The sequence below is a fragment of the Podarcis melisellensis genome (assembly GCF_964234715.1).
Source record: "Podarcis melisellensis genome assembly, chromosome: 13".
NCBI lineage: Eukaryota > Metazoa > Chordata > Lepidosauria > Squamata > Lacertidae > Podarcis > Podarcis melisellensis.
In genome coordinates this window covers 14,353,183-14,373,715 of record NC_138545.1, presented here as the reverse complement: position 1 = coordinate 14,373,715, position 20,533 = coordinate 14,353,183, and the positions used below count along the sequence as shown (strand labels likewise).

The following is a 20,533-nucleotide window of genomic DNA, read 5'->3' as shown; positions in this document are numbered from 1 at the left end:
TCATCCCCAAAAAAGTTTTTGATTTGAGTTCCTACTGAAATGAGGCTGCATTTTAATCTTGTTTTTAAGTTGTATTTCAATCAATTGTTTTATACCTGGTGTTAGCCGCCCTGAGCTGGGGAGGGCGGGTATAAATAAAATTTATTACTACTACTACCTTTGAAGGGTTGTTGATGCATAGAGAAAGTCATTCAGGGGAAACATCTGGTGACAGTCAAAAGCTGGAGTCAAAAGTGGGTGGGGGTTGCAGCATTCCCCATCTCTTTCTCTGCCACCCCAGCTCTCCCTCCTCTTTCTACTCAGCTTTGTGGGTCAAATGTGATCAAACCTGGGCCACAGGATTCCCACTGCAGATCTAGAGTATGGGGAACTTTCAAAGACTTTGAGATGAGATGATGGGTTCATGGAGGAGGTTCTTGCAGGAAGTTGTAGCAGCAAGGGCTGTAGCTCAGCGTTAGTTGCATATAGAAGGTTTCAAACTTACTGTTGTTTCCACTCTCAAAGGTCAACCAGAAGATGGGACTCTTCACCTACTTCAGCCTTTGCCTCCTGGGCATCCTGGTCGCAAATCCTTTCTTGGGAGGTGAGTTCCCCTTAACAAATACTGACATTGCATGACCAGTTAACAAACGGACTTGACTGAATACCTATCACCAGATCTTTTTAGTCTTTCCAAAAGATATTGGAGATAAGGCTAACCCCAAATCTCCATCAGGCTCATTCAGTCCTTAACATTAGTGGGTCTCTTTGGTTTAGTTGGTGTTGTTGGACTATAATGTTCTTTAGTCCTGAGTGCTGACCACACTTGGTGGGGCTGATGGGAGTCAGGAGTCCAATGATGTGGAGGGCACCAGGTTGGGGTAGGCTAGAAAGTGTTGGACTAGGGCTGGGGAAACCCAGTTTCAAAAACTCATGCAGCCATTAAGCTCAGCCTTGGGATGGACACTATCTCTCAACCTAACCTGCCTTGCATGATCCTTGTGTAGTTGAGAGAGGCATGTCAAGCTCCTGAGAGGACTGGTGGTATATCAGCGAAAGGCAAGTGAGATGTAATATCAAAGTTCAGGGGCTGTCAAGCAAAAACGTTTAGGGTGTAAAACAGGGCCAATAAGGGGTGTGGCCTGTGAGAGGGGGTGTGGCCTAGGGAGAGTTCCAAGGACCAGATAGAGAAGCTTGGAGGGGCATTTTTGGCCCCAGGCCTGATATTCCCCTACCCCTGGAATACCCTTCCATAAACAGTTCTGTGGGGCAGGTCTATGACACCTGTCATCTAGGGATGAGGTAGAGTTTTCTTCCTTACAGGGAACATTCTCCCCTAACTTCCAGGGTGGATTTGATTTAAATCAAATCGATTTAAATCATGATTTAAATCACTAGTCAGTAAGACTTGATTTAAATCTTTCTTTTTTACAGAAAGACTCATTCTTGCTGGTATAATCTTAATATTGACAAGCAGATGAAGGTTTCATTTTTGGAATAATAAATTTTCAGAATAGTTTTTACAGTTATATCAAAAATTACTGATTAGGTTATACTATTAGAAATACATAGGCAGATAATTATGAAATTATTGTGAGGCTTAATAATTAACTGTTTATATTTGGACAACCTTTCTGCTGTACTTTATTGGAAGGAGAAAAATACTCATTTCCTTAATAACAAGTTAAGCAATTTATTTAACTAAAACAATAACATTATAGCATATGTATCCATGTTTGTTAACTGGATTAAACAATTGTTAATTGTTAAACAATTAAAAAAAAGGTAGACTAAGTTTTAGCACACATGAAAAACTTAAAACAAATCCTTATTTACTGATGAATAGCCTTTGGGGTAAAATGTAACTTAAATAGAAAACTATCTTTAGAAAGACTTTTCCTCAAAAAGCATTTTGTTTTAAAAATCCAATTTAACTTAAAAAAAAAAGATTTGAATTTTAAAAATCCATTTTTTAAAAAAAACATTAATTTTTATCCACCCTGCTAACTTCTAAGCAATCTATCTGCCCAACACCAACACCATTTCTGTCTCTCTCTCTCCACGCAGCTGAGGCCGACACTTGTGCCAGGGAGTGGCTGCAAAACCAAGGCAACTGCTATGCATACTTTGATGCCAAACTGACGTGGCAGGAGGCCGAGGTGAGGAGCATTTGACACCCAACCAGTTACATCCCTACAATTTTGAAAGCAAAATTTGAGAATGATTATAACTTGTACAAAGCAGAACTCATGATTTGGAAAGTTTTGCTCCTGCACCAATCCAGCTGGTTGGATATGATTGGAGGGGGAGTTTTCTTTCCTCCTTCTCTCACCTCAAAATGAGTACTGACCTGAATTTCTCTCCCATCTCTACCTGCTAGTGTAAAAACATTGAATATTACAAGCTGATAAGTAACACTGTTACCTTAAAACTCACCATCAAGACTTGTGCTTCTTAGACGTATCCCTCAAATTAGGGGGTGGGTGTTAAGTGACTTTAAAAATAACCCACAAAATTTAAATTCCAGTGTGGGTGGATTCATAGCTGTCAACTTACAGATTTGAAAATAAGGGATCAGCAGCCTCAAAAATAAGGGATCAGCAGCCAAAAAAAGGGATTTTGCTTAGCTTATGAGTCCACCGGCCCTTCCCCACCCGAGAGGGAGGGAGAGAGACTCTCACCCACACCGTCCGCGAGCCTGGCATGAGGCGGTTGCAGTGCCGCCGCGGCTGCTGAAGCACTGCCCTTTCTTCGTCCCTCCCCATCCCCTCCTCTTCCTCCTCCCTCAGGCCGCCACTGCCACCTCCAGATTCCCCTGGCAGCGCGGCGGAAGCCTCACCTGTCTTTCACAATGGGCCCCGAGGGTGGAAAGGGAGAGACGGAGACACGGCAGCTCGTGTGCACTCTCTCTCGAGGCGGAGGACCCCAAGCTGCTGCTTCCCTCCCGAGCTGGGCAAGCATGAAACCTGGGAAATTTAAGGGACATCATCAATCCAGGACAGCAGCGGGACACGGCGCTGGGAGTTTCCCGCCAAATAAGGGACGGTTGACAGCTATGGGGTGGATTCAGCTCTGCACCAGCCCTGCTGATATAGTAGGACAAGATAGGATATTACATCTCTCTTTTCTTCTCTGTCCTCAGATTGAGTGCCAGAGCTATGGCCGTGGAGCCCATCTTGCCTCTGTCCTCACCAAAGCAGAGACACTCCTGGTGGCTGAGCACATCTCCACTTACCAGCAAGAAATAAGCGACGTCTGGATTGGGCTCCACGATGTCCGTCAGGTGAGCTTCTCCCATGTGCTCCATTCCTGGTCCATGTCAGCCCTGAGTGGGGATTCCTTAGCATTGCCACTCCAATTTTATTCCAATATCCTCCCAGGCAGAATCCCAAATTGGACAAATTCCTGGAGTATCAGGCTTTTGATGGCCATCCTCTGCCTCCAGTCTGGGGTAGTAATTCTTCTGAATGCCAGATGCCTGCCGGAAACTTCAGACGGTGTGTGCTGTTGCCCTCAGGTCCTGCTAATAACAATAACAATAATAATTTATTATTTATACCCCACCCATCTGGCTGGGTTTCCAAAGCCACTCTGAGCAGCTTCCAACTGAATATTAAAAACAATACAACATCAGATATTAAAAATCTCCCTAAACAGGGCCGCCTTCAGATGTCTTTTAAAAGTAAAATAGTTGTTTATTGCCTTGACATCTTCTGGGAGGGCATTCCACAGGGCAGGCACCACTACCAAAAAGGCCCTCTGCCTGGTTCCCTGCAATCTCACTTCTCACAGCGAGGGAACCACCAGAAAGCCCTCGGCGCTGGACCTCAATGTCCGGGCTGGATGAAGGGGGTGGAGACGTTCCCTCAGGTATACTGGGCCAAGGCCGTTTAGGGCTTTAAAGGTCAGCACCAACACTTTGAATTGTGCTCGGAAACATACTGGGAGCCAATGAAGATCTTTCAGGACTGGTGTTATGTGGTCTCGGCGGCCGCTCCCAGTCACCAGTCTAGCTGCCGCATTCTGGATTAATTGCTTGCAGGTTTCCCTCAGGCATCTGGTTGGTCGCTGTAAGAACATGATGCTGGGCTATGATAGGCCATTGGTCTGATCCAGCAGGCTCTTCTTACATTCAAATACACCATTTTGTTATTTTCCACGGGAGTCCTTCTCTTTTCCTGCATCATAGCTGCCCACTGGCCAGAACTCTCCAGCTCAGCTTTTGCGCTGGGCTCCTCCCACTTCCTTGACCACATGATCTGTTCCGTCTCTTTCGTGCATTCCTCTTTGACAGAGCAGTGGCTCCATGCCAATGCCGTCCCACTTTTACCTCAGCAATCTCCCCATGCTGCTGCTTCTCCATTGTTTCCCTTTAGGGAGTCCTCCTCTGCTGCTAACAGATCCCCATTGGGAAAACTCTCCAGCAAGTTGGCTTCATCCAGTTTCTCTATCTGGCCCCTTCCATCACATGATCTGTTCTGTCTCTTTTCTGCAGACCAGGAAATGGAGGTGGGCTGACGAATCCACCTACAACTACAAGGCCTGGATGAACCACCAGCCAGACAACTACCGCAAAGCCGAGTACTGTGTGGAGCTGAGACGAACCACAGGTAAGCAAGTCATTCTCAGTGTCTGAGAAACGACAAGGGCATTTTAGGACAAGGATAGGAAAACTCAAGCCTAGGGGGCCAAATATGCCACTTTGTTTGGCCCTTGGAACTCTTCCCAGCCATATCCTCTCTCCCCTGGCCATGACTACCCTCCCTGACTCTGCTCCATGTCCTTGCTTTGTGTTTGTGCCTGGCTGGACTGTGTCCTTGAACTCTGGCTTGTCTGGATAGAGCAGGCAGAGGGAGGTGGGAGTGTGTGTCTGTGTGTGTGTGTGTGTGTGTGTGTGTGTGTGTGTGTAGTAACCAGCTTATTGGGCAAGGGTAAAACTAACATTCACTGCTCCACCCACTTTTGCCTCTGGCCCCGCCCATCAATGGCATGTGGTTCTCAGGAAATTGTCCAGATAGATATGCAACCCTCAGGCTGGAAAAGGTCCACCACTCCTGATTTAGGGACACAATGGCTGGCCAGGTTCTGAATATATCATGAGATGGAGAGCTGATCTATGCAATTTAGTTGCCTGTGAATACCATAGCTTGCAGCTGTATACACACTATACCTTTAAGCCAGATTTGAAACACATTCTTTCCCTCACATAATTCTGGGCACTGTAGTTTGCCCCTCACAGAGTTACAGTTCCTAGCAACCTTAACAAACCATAGTTCCAAAAATTCTTCAGGGGGATGTGCTTTGAATGTGCTGTGTGCGCACAGTGTCTACAAATAACACCCAAACCACAGAGAAGGCATGCTCTCCTTTTTCCCCAAAGTCAGGGTAGCCAGCATGACACCCTTCAGATGTGCACTGCAACTCCCATCTGCTCCAGTCCACATGGCTAGGGGTCAGGGATGATGAGTGTCATTGTCAAAAAAATCCTGAGGTCACAAGGTTAGCTACCTATCTCCTAGAGTGCTCTTGAGCAAAAATACCTAGCCTCAGATGTAAAAAAAACTCTTGGGGAAGAAATATACAGATCAGAAAACAAACTGAAACTTTGTTGTTGTTGTTTAGTCGTGTCTGACTCTTCGTGACTGCATGGACCAGAGCACGCTGGGCACTTCTAACTGAAACTTTACTCCTTCATTTTATTTGCCTTCACACATTTGAACATTAGAATCAGTTCTATTTGCTTTTCCCCTTAAAAATATTAATCGTGGGAACTTGAAGCTCTTGTGAAACATGAGATTTAATTGGAGGTTGGCAACATCAGTTCAGGTTACAGAACCGCCAAACCAAAGGGCTAACTTGAGCCTTATTTTCTGCCTCCTAGACTTTAAACAGTGGAACGACACCCCCTGCAGGAAACTCAACGCCTACATCTGCAAGCATGAACTGTAGGGAAGACTGTATCGCCCGACTGCGCCTGCCGGGATGGAACTGGACTTGGCCACAAGAGATTGGCTGACTTGGTGGATGTGTCTCTCTGATGCCATTACTCTCCCTCCTTCCCTAAAGCCAAAGGCCAGCTCCTCCTGTTCACCCTGTTTCCAGTGCCATCTCTGAGGAGCTGCTTCTGTTCTCTGCCTCTTTCCCTTACCCTTTTTGTGTATGTGAGTACAGTGTGATGTTAATAAACTCTTTCTTGCGCATCTCTATTTCCTGGCATGCTCCTGTAATTCCAGATAGCTCCCAGTCCGCTCAGCCTCCTCTAGGATGGCCACATGGGGGAAGGAGGTCAATAGGAACACACTCTCTGCTCCTTTGTGCATTTGGGAGAATTTGGAGAGGTACTATAGCTTCCTTCTCTCTTGCACAGGATGCTACACCTGTAGTCACAATCGTGCCATCAGCTGTGCCCTGGGCTACACAATGCTAGAATTTCCTTCTTCTTAACTGTTAAAGCAGAGCGAGGAATCAGCGGGAATCCCGATTGTGTTGGACTCCAACCTCCATCATCCCTGATCATTGGTCATACTGGCGGATGGGAGCTGGAGTCCAGCAGCATCTGAAGAGCCTAATTTCCCCTCTCCCCTCCTCCCTGGATAGTAACAACAGGCCACACTATCACACAAAGTTGGATGTACAATTGCAAAGTACTCTGTGCAAAAGCGCTCTGCCAAAAAACCAATGAGCCTTGTGCATTTCCAACCCTACATGCATGCATAGCCAAAGCAGGCACAGAAGACACCTGGCATCTTCCCAGGACGACGGGATGTACAGTATTTCCTTTTGAATTCCACCACGCCAAATTTGTACCTTATACATATAAGCTGTTGTTGTTGTTGTTTAGTCGTGTCCGACTCTTCGTGACCCCATGGACCAGAGCACGCCAGGCACTCCTGTCTTCCACTGCCTCCCGCAGTTTGGTCAGACTCATGCTGGTAGATTCGAGAACACTGTCCAGCCATCTCGTCCTCTGTCGTCCCCTTCTCCTTGTGCCCTCCATCTTTCCCAACATCAGGGTCTTTTCCAGGTAGTCTTCTCTTCTCATGAGGTGGCCAAAGTACTGGAGCCTCAGCTTCAGGATCTGTCCTTCCAGTGAGCACTCAGGGCTGATTTCCTTCAGAATGGAGAGGTTTGATCTTCTTGCAGTCCATGGGACTCTCCAGAGTCTCCTCCAGCACCATAATTCAAAAGCATCAATTCTTCGGTCATCAGCCTTCTTTATGGTCCAGCTCTCACTTCCATACATCACTACTGGGAAAACCATAGCTTTAACTATACAGACCTTTGTTGGCAAGGTGATGTCTCTGCTTTTTAAGATGCTGTCTAGCTACCAGATGCAAATTTGTGCCCTCTTTTCATGAGGAGGTGAATCAGGTCTGCTGCTCTTATTCTGCCCCCAAAGCACTTTTTTTTACTTCTTCTTTTGCATTAAGAGACACCACAACCACCGCGAAAGATTTTCAAAACCTTGCAAATGCCTGCCAAATATTGGGATGAATCAACATGCAGACTTCGGAAACGAAGGGTCCTAGCTCAATGGTAGAGCATCTGCTTTCCACGCAGACGGTCTCCACAGCTCAGCATATCTGAAACTCCGGAGAACCAGTGCCAGTCAATGTCGACGGTACAGAGGTTGCCGGCGACCGGTGGTCTTTCTCTGTAGAAGGCAGCAACTTTCTCAAACTTTCTCCTCCAGGGAAGTGCGGCTGCCCAGAGCACGCTTAAGCAATAGCTTCCCCTGGGGGCATGTTTCGGCATCACTGGAAGGGAGGATGTATCCGAATTTTAAGCACTGAAATTAAGCGATGTGCTCTCTCAACGTTAAAATGACCCGCGGTGGGGCAGGGGGCGCTCATTGCAGCGGGTAGGTTAAAAGTCATTTAAAGGGACAGGGCATCTGATCATGAATCTCCAAAATCTAGTTTTGTCCTGGGAGAGAAGGGTTGTGTGTGAGAAAGAGAGAGAAATAAAACACAACAATCCCTTCGATAACCATTTCAAAATTCAGTCCAAAACTAGATTCTCAGTTCCAAGACAGACAATACAAAGACTGATAATTCAAAGACTGATTATTCAATAGTATGTTTTATATATTCTATAAGCCGCCCAGAGTAGCTGGGGAAACCCAGCCAGGTGGGCGGAGTATAAATAATAAAATTATTAATTATCATTATTATTAAGGAAAGAAAGAAAGAGTCCCTAGCAGTTTTTTGTTTTTTTTTAAAAAGCCTCTTGTTTTATGTCCTAGATTTTGATTCCTGAGGTGCTTTCTGCCCTGGGTAAATTGCCTCCCTGTTCCCATCAGCTACTGGTTCATCCTAGAATCATAAAATTAAAGATTTGGAAGGGACCGCAAGGGACATCTAGCCCAACTCCCTGCAATCCAGGAATCACTGCTAAAGAATCTCTGACAGGTGGCCATCCAATCTCTGATCAAACACCTCCAGTGAAGGAGGTTCCAGCAGAAGACGCGAGATATGCCTGGCCCAAGCCGTCCCAGACCCAGACGCTGAAACTTGCTCCCCAACGGCAGTGATCGTTCCCACCTTCTCTTCCCTTTCGGGTTGATGTTTGAGGCTCATCAGTTGCTGGTGACAGATACACAACCTGCCCCGGCTGTGCATTGCATTGATCACGTTAAGACTCTGTGCAAACCAGTCCTCCATCGGATAGAAGCAGGATCCCTAGCTCCACCTCCCGGAAGTTGGTTGGATAAGCGCATTCCCTCTTCTACCTGCCGGGTTTCCCTAAGGAGCAGAAGGAGGGAGAACCTGCCCTAAGAAAGATTGCTTGCTGCTATTTCGAAAGTAAAACAGCTTACACTTTATTTTAGGATCCGTGCTGAAATTCCTTTATCTTGCCAGGTTACCAATGGCGAGATTAAACAGGTTTGTTTTCTTTTATAGTCTCTGTCCTCTCCCTTACGCGCGCGCAACTTTGCCTTTTCTGTGCTGCATATAAAATCCCAGTAAACTTAATCAGTTCTTCATTTTGGGAGTCTGCTATGGTGGACTGGTCTGCAAACAATAAAATGTGCACTGTGAGGGTTGCAGACATTCCATTTCATTCCCCCCCTTTTTTCCCTTTTTTTTCTTTCTCACAATCAATTGCCCCTTGGGGGTTATTTTTATTTTATTTTTTACTTTTCATTTACTAAAGATAGTATAATGAGTTCATGGGTGCAAGACTAAATTCTGGATCAAGCTAGTGTTAGAATTTAATTAAGGCTTGTGTGTTAAAGCCGCCTGTCATATTTGCACATATTAGACTCTAATCAAGACCCGTGTATATTAAGCTGCGTGTTAGACATCCCTTTAATTCTAGGAAATCAACAAGCCTCGCCTTAGCCTTTATTTTACACAAACACACAAAGTTTCTAGTCCTCGTGTTGAGAAAGAGATACTTGACAAGGTGGGGAAACCTCGGGTGATTTCGTAATGTTCTGCGCTGCTGTCTCAGGAACCATCCCTGGTATTTCCGGTTGCTCTGACTTGGCAGCCGAGTTGTGAGTCATTAACTCTCTCACTCCCCGCCCATTGCGCTGTTGGTTTCCTTGTTTTCATAGCCAGCGATGGTGTCAGAGCAGACGGGACACATCTTGACACAAGGTGAGTACTGAGAACTCCATGGGTTAAAATGTGTATTTGTGGTGCAAAGTGCCCTGTGTCCTAGGACCAAGGAGTTAGGGTAAGGAAGGGTGGGATGATAATGATGTAGAAAAGAATTATATCTCTATGAGGTAGAATACAGTGCCCAGAATTCTTTGGGGGAAGCTCTGTGATTTAAATGTGCTTTAAGAAGGTTTAAGAAATAGAACCCTTCTCTGCTTAACGATATATGTCAGACCAGAGTGTGCTTCCAGGAATAATTTTTATTGAGTATTTATCATGATCTGATTACAGGGAAACCAGACAGCTTTGGCTACAAATGAGCATTCATGCTGATGTGTTTGCTGGGAGGTTAGATGGCATTGGGTCCAAGCAAGTGTCACCCCACACTTTCTAAAGCATTTTCCCCATCACTTTCCTTCACACCAAAAGTCCAATCTTTGAGGGAAGCTGGTTTGTGGCACAAGATTTCCCAATCCACTATAATGACTTGAATTTGCTGGTTTTCGACTGAATCCCACTCAAGATTAGTGACAGTCTGGAAGCACTCAGAGTGGGTTGGAAAAACAACTGAGTTCATCCACATAATCCACTCCTATACATGATAACAATCATGACCCTCCCCTTTCTAGAATGCAGGGAACAGTGATTTTTAAGGGGTCTCCCAATGATTTTCAGGACCCTTAACTTCAGTTCCCATGATTCTTTGTGGGGAGCTGTGGCTGTTAATGCAGTACAAAACTGCTTTAAATGGAAGGTGTGGATGTGACCAGCAAAACAAGCCTTCCAGAACAAGAAATACCTTGAAGCGTTGCTGATAGATAGGGATGGAGAGAAGGAAGGAACTCCATCACTTCAAGGATGAAGAGAACATAGGAAGGTGTTCTTTGTACAAGGACCAGGGGTTCACCTAGCTCAGCATGGTCTGCACTGCCGGGCAGGAGCTGTCCAAGGTTTCAGGCAGGGGACATTGCTAGTCCTACTTGGAAATGTTGGAGACTGAATATAGCATCTTCTGCATGCAAGGTAGATGCTGTTCTGCTGAACTATGTCTTTTCACCATACAACAGGGATACAATGCACAGTTTGTCTGTGGTGCTTCCTATACCCCAATGTTAGTTCCCATGGTGGGATCAGGAGGAACGTTGTTAGGGGCTGGCTCAAGGGGGGAAAGACCCAGGTCTTGTCTGCTTCACCCCATATCCTCTGCACCCTTCCCTCCCCCTTTTAAAAACAAATGCTTTTTCAAAAGGTTTCGCATACAAGCTGGGAGTGCCCCCAGAGTGCAGAGCCAGTAAGATCCCATATAGACATCCCCTTAATTTGCCCACAGGCAACTCGTACAATTATGTAACATGGGTCTGTGCTCCCAGTCCTTTAAGTACCAACCAATGTCGGGGGGGGGGCAGCAGCATGGTATATTCTTCCATAACCCTGCACACCAAAAACCAAATCCATGAGTTACATTTTTTCAGCCAAAAGACCATGACAACTATACAGAATTTGCTACAACAGGTATTGATTTGATGGCCACCAGCTCAGATGGCTTTAAAAGAGGATTGGAAAAATTCATGGAGGATATCAGTGGCAACTAGCCATGATGAGTATGTTCTGCCTCCACTGTTTGTTTCTTGCTAAATAAAATCACAAATTTTGCTGGTAGAAAATCAGCAGCTCCAGCCTAGACCCCAGCTATGTTCTCAGTTAACATTTTTGAGGAGCAGTTTTGAAAGCTGCCTATATTAAGCAGGGAAAAGATCCCCAGACCATTTCTATTCCTGGTTGTGTTAACCCATCTGGCTCTAATATGATGTAAAAGTAGTGATAACAACTTTAAATGACTTGCCAGTGAGTGAAGGCTGACTAAGCCACACTTGAGATGTTGTGCTACAAATCGCCCCAGGCCAGGGTTGAGTCAGAGGCTGGAAATATGTAGGTTGGTTAGTTCCTCCCTGTGTCATCTGCGAAGTTTTCCTTGAAAGTGTCCTTGATTCCTTGTCATGCTGGGCTCTCTGTATAAAAGCAGAGCGGGACAGTTTGCTCTTGGCAGAGGGAGCCTGGCCCAGTTCTCCAACTCAGGTAAGGCTTGGACTTTGACCTGATCCATGGCAGAAGCAATGTAAAAGTCCTCAGACGGGCCACATCTTAAAACTCAGCCACAGCTTGTGCCAAAACTTCAGCGTCAACCTGGGTAGAGCATTTTGGGGCAAGGAAATCTGGGATGTCTTCAGTCCCACTATTTACAAAGTTAGAGGTGGCATTCACACAGTGATTAAAGGCATGTGAGAAGGTTAGAATGGAGGAAAGGGGTCCTAGCCACAATGGCTATAGTCTGCCTCTGCTGTCAGGGGTGATATGCCTCTGAATACCAGTTCCTGGGAATTACAGGTAGAGAGAATGCTCTTGTACTCAGGTCTTGCTTGCAGGCCTCCTGAAGGGCCATCTGGTCAGCCACTGTGAGGACAGAGTGTTGGATGAGGAAGACCCTTGGCTGGATCCAACAGAAATATTTTTATGTTCTTATTAAATACTTTGAGTGCCCTGACCGATCACCAGGAAGCTGCTTCGGAGTCCACCTGCTAGGGATTGCACCTTGCAGTATAGCACCTTCGGGACTTTCTATGGAGATAAAACTGTATTAAAATATAAATTTCAAATAAGCACTTCAGGGCAAATTCCACTTCCCAATAACCTTTAGAACTGTGGTTCCCAATGTGGGGCACACGAATCTCAGGGGGAGCAATTTGAATTTTATGGGGGGGGGGGCAATTTGGAAGCTTGTTTAGACCAAGTTAATGGCCTTTTAGGCTTCCTCCACGTGTATAGGACGTCACTTTTTGAATAATAAGAATTATATGTCACAGAGGGGCATCAGGATTTTAGAGATGCTTAGGTGAGGCGTGGCCAAAATCAGGTTGGGAACCACTGCTTTAGAACCTACCTCGCCACATGTTGTAGCAGGCCCCTGTTATGAGGACCCCTTGAGAATTTCCCTGACAACAACAGGCAATGATGTGGTATTATTTATGGTGGTGGGTTTTTCCAATGAGATGGGGCTTCTATTTTGAACTGGGGGGTGGTCAAGATGGGGCAGGTTTCTGTGTACACCATTAAAGATCAGGGCATTGTCAAGTCATTAATTTGCCAATTTATTTTTTACCATCCTTGGTGGCGCCATTTTGTTCTTCCTACCTCAGTAAGCAAGCCTCTTGAGACCACCTCCATCCTTCCTACCTCACTTGGCTACCATCCATCACCTGACAAAGAGCAACAAAGGGGACAGCAATGGCAGAGAGAGGCCCACGTCAAGGGCTGACCACGGCGCTCCTCTTCCTGGCGGCCTGCTTGGCCGTTGCCAGCGCGGAAAGTTACCAGAAGTTCTTGAGGCAGCACGTTGACTTCCCAACGACGGAGGCTCCCGACCCCCGGAGCTACTGCAACCTTATGATGAAGCGCCGTGACCTGGCCACCTCCCACCACTGCAAGCACCTCAACACTTTCGTCCATGCGGACACCTCCAAGATCCAGCTTGTTTGTGGCGAGGGCGGGGTACCCACCACAGGGGACCTCCGGGAAAGCAATGCCAGCTTCCCCCTCACGCTGTGCCAACTTCAGAAGGGCTCCTGGGCCCCGGACTGCAGTTACAAAGGGACCGATAACACGGAAAGGATCGTCATAGCCTGTGAAGGGGGATATCCTGTCCATTTGGAAACTGAAGTCCCAGCTGATGTGGGGCAGGATGACTTGTGATGTGTGGAGCCAGGAAAAGCAATCCATGTATTTCCATATATATATTTGTCTGTATCTCATTTTCCCTCTTAACCATTTCTTCTATTAACTGAAAAGAAAATATCACCTATTCCACTTTTATCTCGAGAAGAAAAGATAATTTATTGAATGTAGTCTTCAGATTTTTCTTTCTCGTTTCCCTCCTACCATTTCTTCCATTATCTAAGAATAAAATTCTCGCTTTTCACATATTTTATGTTGAAAATAAATAAAAAAATAAGCTGAATTTGATATTGACTTGCTTCCTTTCTTTGGTTTCAATATTGCATTGGGGTTAAAAACAACAACAACAAAGTTTTGGACAATGAGCAGTTTCAAGAGCATAAAAAGATTATCCTTGCAATGTACATCTATAGAGTAAACTAGCAACGTTTCTCCCTCACGTGGAACTCAGGAGGTCCCTACAATTTCTGTGTCTTGTGAGTAAACTTGACGTGAGTTTTCCCGCACACAGAACTCACACGATCTGTTGATGAAAACACCATTCCGAGGTTCTAATGCAGGTTGCTGCAGGTTTTTTGATAGTACTTCAAAAAAACAGGGCTCGTCCGGGATTTGAACCCGGGACCTCTCGCACCCTAAGCGAGAATCATACCCCTAGACCAACGAGCCGACCACTTGCCGAAAACTCTGAAGGTGTCTTTTTCTGTTTTGGTGCCTCCTAGTGGCAACAGCAGTGTTTTCCTTCCTGCTCTGCGAGTTTGCTGCCAACTTTTTGCTGTCGTCGCTTTTAAAAAGCAACCTATTGCTAGATTAAAAACTTTCTTCCGCTCCGTGATCTGCATGGGCCAAGAGATAATTATTTAGGAATGAGATTGAACTGGATATTCTCCTCCACCGTTGTAGAAAAGCAAGACGCCTATTTTGGGTAGGGGAAATGCAGGAAAAAAATACAATGAACCCTGGGAATCCTGAGTTTAAACTCCCGGGGGTGTTTTGAATCATAACACTGACTCACCCTAGGACTTTTTAAAATAAAAAATGGGTTTTTCTGAACATGTACAGAATGCCTCCCCCACCGCACTAGGAGACCATGAAGAGGTTCCTGCCCCACCTATTCCTTTTATATTTTTAATGGTTTAACGGGGCAAACCTATCCGGCGGTGCATATTTACACGGAAGTAAATCCTTTTAAAGTCCCTCGGACTTCACCAGGGCTTACTCCTGAACTCAGTGATCCTTACTTCTGAGTAAAACATGCATAGGCGTTGCACCGGGTCAAGAGGGCTGACTCTTGAACTCAGCGATCCTCCTTACTTGTGAGTAGACATGCACACTACTTAACACTGTTAGTCGTCCTCCAGTTCCTTTTGCAGAGCACACAGAATTATCAACTTCTCTTGCGTGATATTAGTGCTCAGGATCTAATTTCCCTTCCAAACACACATCCCCAAAATAAAGATGTAGGAGGACTGCGATATAAATCGTGAAAAAAACAAAAACCCAGTCTTACCATCCAGCTGCCTTGTCACAGGACTGTGGGAAATGAAGTTACTATATGCCCTTTTAAAAGACCGTCAGATTAGAGCCCATTTAGCCAGATTCAAAAGACTGGAAGCGACGACGAATATAGCAGCAGCACAACAATTTGGATTATATATAGATATGGCTGGAGACTTTACGAAGTTTATTGCTGGTGCAAGCATAACAAAGGCCCCAGCGAGATTTGAACTCGCGACCCCTGGTTTACAAGACCAGTGCTCTAACCCCTGAGCTATGGAGCCTTGTACACAAAGGCTGTTTAGTCCAATGCTCTTAGAAAGGTTGGAGTCTAGAGGTTTCCGGGTTTTGCGGGACAGAAGGAAGTCTTCCAAATATTTTTCTGGCACATTTTTTTTATCACTTGGATGATAGATCCCGCGACACACAGTTGCTCCCCAGGGAGGCTGGCAATACAACTTTTAAAACCACAACACAAAAATAACTTAATTAAAACTGAGTTAAAACTTATTAGATAAACAGCAGCGCAGAGAGGAGGGGGATTGAATCGGGAAGGGGATGCTAATAAAAACTAATTGGTAAAAGCAAAAACACACCAGAGCCGAGACCCTATCTTCTACAATATCACACACAATTATAATATACTCAGTCATGTATATAAGTATTGCTTAGTACAGAACTTGCCTTAAAAACATGTAAAAATACTCAGATCTGTGGGCTAATATTGCTTTCAGCGCAATTCTATGCAGGCTTACTCGGAAGGAAGTGCCACTTCGTTCAAGAGTTTGCTCCCTTGTACGTGAGTTTAAAATTGCAATTATTTTATTTTTCTTTAAACTCTCTTTCAACTCCATACCCACCTCTGTAGAGAACAGGGAGAAAACACCCATTCTGTTCACCGTCCATAACCAGTGATTTTATACTATTTCCCCCAGCCAGCATGTCAAAGTGATTTGTAAATGTAAGCAAAAAACTTGGGCTCGTCCGGGATTTGAACCCGGGACCTCTCGCACCCAAAGCGAGAATCATACCCCTAGACCAACGAGCCAGCTGACGAGTATGTTCCGCACCCTTTATTTAAAGTTGGAAAATTGGTTGCGTTCCACGTGTACGTTCCTGTTCTTTTGAGAACTGAACTACAACGCCGCCTACTGGTGGGAATTTGGAGCTCAACTAGAAGAGCGGACAGAGAAGAGCTCATTTGAAGAGCTCAATTAGCTCTACCTCTGTAAATCGGCCTGGCATGTAAAGATTGTCCAGCAGAAATCAAACTCATGAGGATGTCTTGCAAAATCAAGACCGTCCTTGGATAAATCTGTAAGATAAAGAGGCAGTGGGGTTGTAGCCAACACTCGTCCTTCTCAGAGTAGAGCCATTGAAAGTCAGGAGTCAACGTTTGCCATGCCCATTAACTTCAGTGGGTCTGCTTTCAGTAGGATTAGCATTGGATATGGCTAATTGATGTATGGAAGTGAGAGCTGGACCATAAGGAAGGCTGATCGCCGAAGAATTGATGCTTTTGAATTATGGTGCTGGAGGAGACTCTTGAGAGTCCCATGGACGGCAAGAAGATCAAACCTATCCATTCTGAAGGAAATCAGCCCTGAGTGCTCACTGGAAGGACAGATCCTGAAGCTGAGGCTCCAATACTTTGGCCACCTCAGGAGAAGAGAAGACTCCCTGGAAAAGACCCTGATGTTGGGAAAGATTGAGGGCACAAAGAGAAGGGGATGACAGAGGATGAGATGGCTGGACGGTGTTCTTGAAGCTACCAGCATGAGTTTGACCAAACTGCGGGAGGCAGTGGAAGACAGAAGTGCCTGGCGTGCTCTGGTCCATGGGGTCACGAAGAGTCGGACACGACTAAATGACTAAACAACAACAACAACAACAACATGGCTAATTGACAAAGAGGGGTCTTGCTTTTTCAGATTTTTACAGATATTTCTTTTCACAGATATATATATTTGTATACACACACACAGTCATACCTCATGTTACGTCTGCTTCATGTTATGTTCTTTCAGGTTACATCCCATGCCAACCCGGAAGTACCGGAAAGGCTTACTTCCAGGTTTCGCCGTTCACGCATGCGCAGAAGCGCAAAATGACATCACCTGCATGCGCAGAAGCAGCAAATCGCAACCCACACATGCACAAACGCACCGCTGCAGGTTGCGCTCTTTTCATGTTGCGAACGGGCCTCCGGAACAGATCCCGTTCGCAACCAGAGGTACCACTGTATACACACATGCACACATCATTCAGCCCTGCACAAATGGAGCAAAAAAATTTGTAGAAATTGGGGTTCATGGAAACCAATCTTCCCATTGGACATGGGATAGTTTGAATTGAATTTCCTATAGATACTAAATGGTACCTGCAATTATCTGTCCGTTCTCCATATCAATGAATGACCCAACTGGCTTCTGGTGCCCTCAGCCAGATATCACTCTGTCTACAAATTCCTGGTGGGTCTTCCACAATATCAGGGGTAGGCAAACTAAGGCCCGGGGGCCGGATCAGGCCCAATCGCCTTCTCAATCCGGCCCACGGACGGCCTGGGAATCAGTGTGTTTTTACATGAGTAGAATGTGTCCTTTTATTTAAAATGCATCTCTGGATTATTTGTGGGGCATATGAATTCATTCATTCCCCCCCCAAAAAAAAATATATAGTCCGGCCGCCCACATGGTCTGAGGGACGGTGGACTGGCCCACGACTGAAAAAGGTTGCTGACCCCTGCTCAATATCCTACACAGCCACACAAATAGTAGCAGCTCACAGCAGCTTACAGAGACAGTTGACATCAGCACATCAGGAGATCACTGTGTTATCAGGTCAGTAACTGTTATGGCTAAAATCTGGGTGCAGGGCTACACTGCCACCCAGCTCGTCAGACTAAGTGTCCGCGGGTCCCTGCGGAAGAAAATGAGCTCAGCCGGACAGGAGCAAAATGCGGAGATCCAAGGTTTATTGCGCAACAGGTTCAAGACGAGATTGAACAGCGAGAAAGGGGTGACATGAACTTTTGAAACTCCCTCCATGTCCCAGAATACAGTGCAAAATACATCCCAGTTACATCATGAATACATTAAGGAAAGGTTGGGTTACACAGATTACATCATGAATACATTAAGGAGAGGTTGGGTTACACCGGATTAACATATGGAGGAGGGAGGGGGGAATATGCAGAGCTGGAGATATGCGCAGATAAGCGCTTCCTGAGTGCCAGTGATGGGAAGACAATGGTCCATGTATTCATAGTCTGTCACCTGGCATTGCCCGGAGGAAAGGTTTGGCAGAGTGATTTTGACAGGATTAGGGTCTTGACACCTTACTTGAGGGATTATGGAGGACAGGGGAGATGTCATGGAGTCCTAGAGAAATTGAGCAAATATATTGTAGCGAAGAAGGTGAAGAAGACATGCCCCCCCTTCCGTAACAGCAACCCATCTGGTTCAGCATCTTGTCTCAGTGGCCAGCCAGAAGTCCACAAGCAGACACTGTTTCCATCAACTGGTATTCTGGGCTATCCTGCGGCAGCCTAATTTAGGTGGGGAAAGTCCGTCTGTTGTGGCCGTTGCTGTTGTTAAGCAAACTGGGAGTCAGAACCCTGTTGTCTTTACTGCAAACCACTAAAAGATCCCGATCTACTTCGTTTCCCCCAACTCAGGCCTGTAAAAGGGTAATTAAGAATTGTGTGTCTGGGGACGTGCAGAGCGCAACTCCCTCACCCATGTGTGAATCACCAGCATGAAGGGTGCCAACTTGAATGAAATATTTCGGGGGCCCAGGTAAGCCCCTCCCACATAACTGATCACATGACATGTGGCACATGCACACTATTTGAATGGCGATGCCCATCAGCTTTAGGGGGGTGGCTGACTCCAACTCCCATCACCCAACATGGTCCATTTTTGATGGGAGTTGTAGTATAAGATGCCATGGGGGTCCTCTGCTCATGATTTACAATATATTATTCCCTGTTGTTGTTAGTGAATCATTTTGAATTGGTGCCGTTTTTTGTCATGTAAACTTTTTTCTGGTGTTGAGCTACTTCTCAGCACAGCTTACCCTGGAAAAGTGATGATGTTCTTGATGATGAAATGCTACACTGTGTGCAGCTGAGTCAGGAATAACCACAGGTCTCCCCACTCCTGAGCAACATTTAGGTTTTCCTTGTAATTGCTAGTGAATCACCTTGAAAAGACGCTGGCTTTTGTTATGTAAACTTCCTGGGATGTTGAGGCATTTATCAACCACAGCTTACCACAGAATTAGCACGAGAATAAACCAATGCTGATGACATGCTATAGGCTGAGTGGTGCCTTAGAATTGTTTTATTATACTCTGTTTCTCAAATTCTGTTTGTTCCCAGATCTGAATATTATAGTCTGATATTCTTTCAATTCAAAATACTTTGGGAAATAAACATTTATCCTTTGTATGCTTATGGATGTGTTTACATGTCATCTGTTTGAACTATATAATAAAAGCCTAGGTGTCGTATTTACGGGGGGGGGGGGGGGAGAGAGAATTGTAGAATTGGAAGGGACCCTGAGGATCAGGAATAAGCAGCTGTCCCGTATGGAGATCGAATCTGCAACCTTGGGGTGTGCATATGCTGATGGTAGAAATGATGTGTCTCTTCCCCCAACTTGTGGTTCTAGGGAAGGGGGACGAAACTCAAAGAATGAAAGCTCTAGCAGTTCACACTAGCAACATTTCAATGAGGCCTCCATAAAGGGGCAAGAGAGGGAATAATGATGTACACAGTGATCAGAGAATTAGGATTATCTCTGATAAATAGGGAGAGTTGGTTATATATGGGCCATTACACAGTTTGGACAGACACATTAAACCAGGGGTTGCCCAGGGACCCACCCCCAAATGATTTTCTATGGATCATTGTAAATTTGGCATTGGCATCCAAACATTTAAAGCACACACACACACACACACAAATAATGCTAGGAACTATTTGCTAAGGGTGCTGGGAATTGTACTTCTGGGGGTGGATGGGAGGAATAAATATACGGTAGTTCACAGGATTCATTGGTGGAAGCCCTGTTATGCTTACATATATGGTGTGGGAGTGTTATGTACTGAGCTTGGATCCTAGAACAATAGACAAGTAGGATCCTAGAAAGCAGCAACTTGATTGGTCTGCAGGAGCTGCCCAATCCGGCTCCAGGAGGAAGTGAATCAGCAACGCAATTGGCCTGCAGGAGCAGCCCAATCAGGCTCCAGGAGGGGAGTTGAATCAGCCAATCACAAGGGACCCATTGTCTAAATAACGTATATATAGCCAGAGGTTTTGGGGGGAAAGGACTCACTGTTTACCATGAGCTGAAATAAAGAACATGAAATCAACACTCAACTCTGAGTATATTTCAGGGAGCGAGATTTCATTAGTTGGGGGAAAGGCTTATTTATATCTGGGCCAGGACCAAGTGATTAGGCTTGTGTTTTCATTGACTAAAATGGGGGGGGGGAGGGTTGGGGGGGGGAATCATTTTCCATCGTGGAAAATTGTCCTGAAATGGTCACTCTGGAACCACTCTGGAATGTGGGTGCAAATCCCACATATTCTCAGCACTGTCTTTTGGTACACATGGACATGACTGGGGTGACCACTCTATCATCGCACTTGTTCATCTACTGTGGCCCTCAGGCTGTAAAGGGTTAGGGAAATCTGCTAATCTGTGGTCCATAGC

The 20,533-nt window shown here is 45.6% G+C and overlaps 2 protein-coding genes across 5 annotated transcripts; both read left to right on the top strand.

Moving 5' to 3' along the window:
* Nucleotides 1-516: 516 nt before the first annotated feature.
* Nucleotides 517-6,548, top strand: LOC309354015 (C-type lectin-like; the record flags this gene model as incomplete). The annotated part of the gene is made up of 5 exons (XM_081883715.1): nt 517-583; nt 2,047-2,138; nt 3,122-3,262; nt 4,475-4,589; nt 5,861-6,548. The coding sequence occupies 5 exons, from the start codon at nt 517-519 to the stop codon at nt 5,926-5,928; spliced, it is 483 nt and encodes a 160-aa protein (XP_081739841.1). The 3' UTR covers nt 5,929-6,548.
* A 2,154-nt stretch (nt 6,549-8,702) lies between these two features.
* RNASE12 (ribonuclease A family member 12 (inactive)) lies at nt 8,703-13,584 on the top strand. 4 transcript variants are annotated; one of them, XM_081883713.1, is made up of 3 exons: nt 8,703-8,864; nt 9,546-9,584; nt 12,782-13,584. In XM_081883713.1, exon 3 carries the CDS (start codon nt 12,870-12,872, stop codon nt 13,332-13,334), a length of 465 nt encoding a protein of 154 aa, XP_081739839.1. In that variant the 5' UTR covers nt 8,703-8,864; nt 9,546-9,584; nt 12,782-12,869; the 3' UTR covers nt 13,335-13,584. The 4 variants fall into 4 exon arrangements, with proteins under 4 accessions (XP_081739839.1, XP_081739837.1, XP_081739838.1 ...); XM_081883711.1 differs by having other exon boundaries at nt 9,542-9,584; XM_081883712.1 differs by lacking the exon at nt 9,546-9,584.
* Nucleotides 13,585-20,533: the final 6,949 nt, after the last annotated feature.

Bases quoted from the DNA above. Each gene is read 5' to 3' on its own strand.
- RNASE12 (XM_081883712.1), top strand. From the start codon at position 12,870: ATGGCAGAGAGAGGCCCACGTCAAGGGCTGACCACGGCGCTCCTCTTC.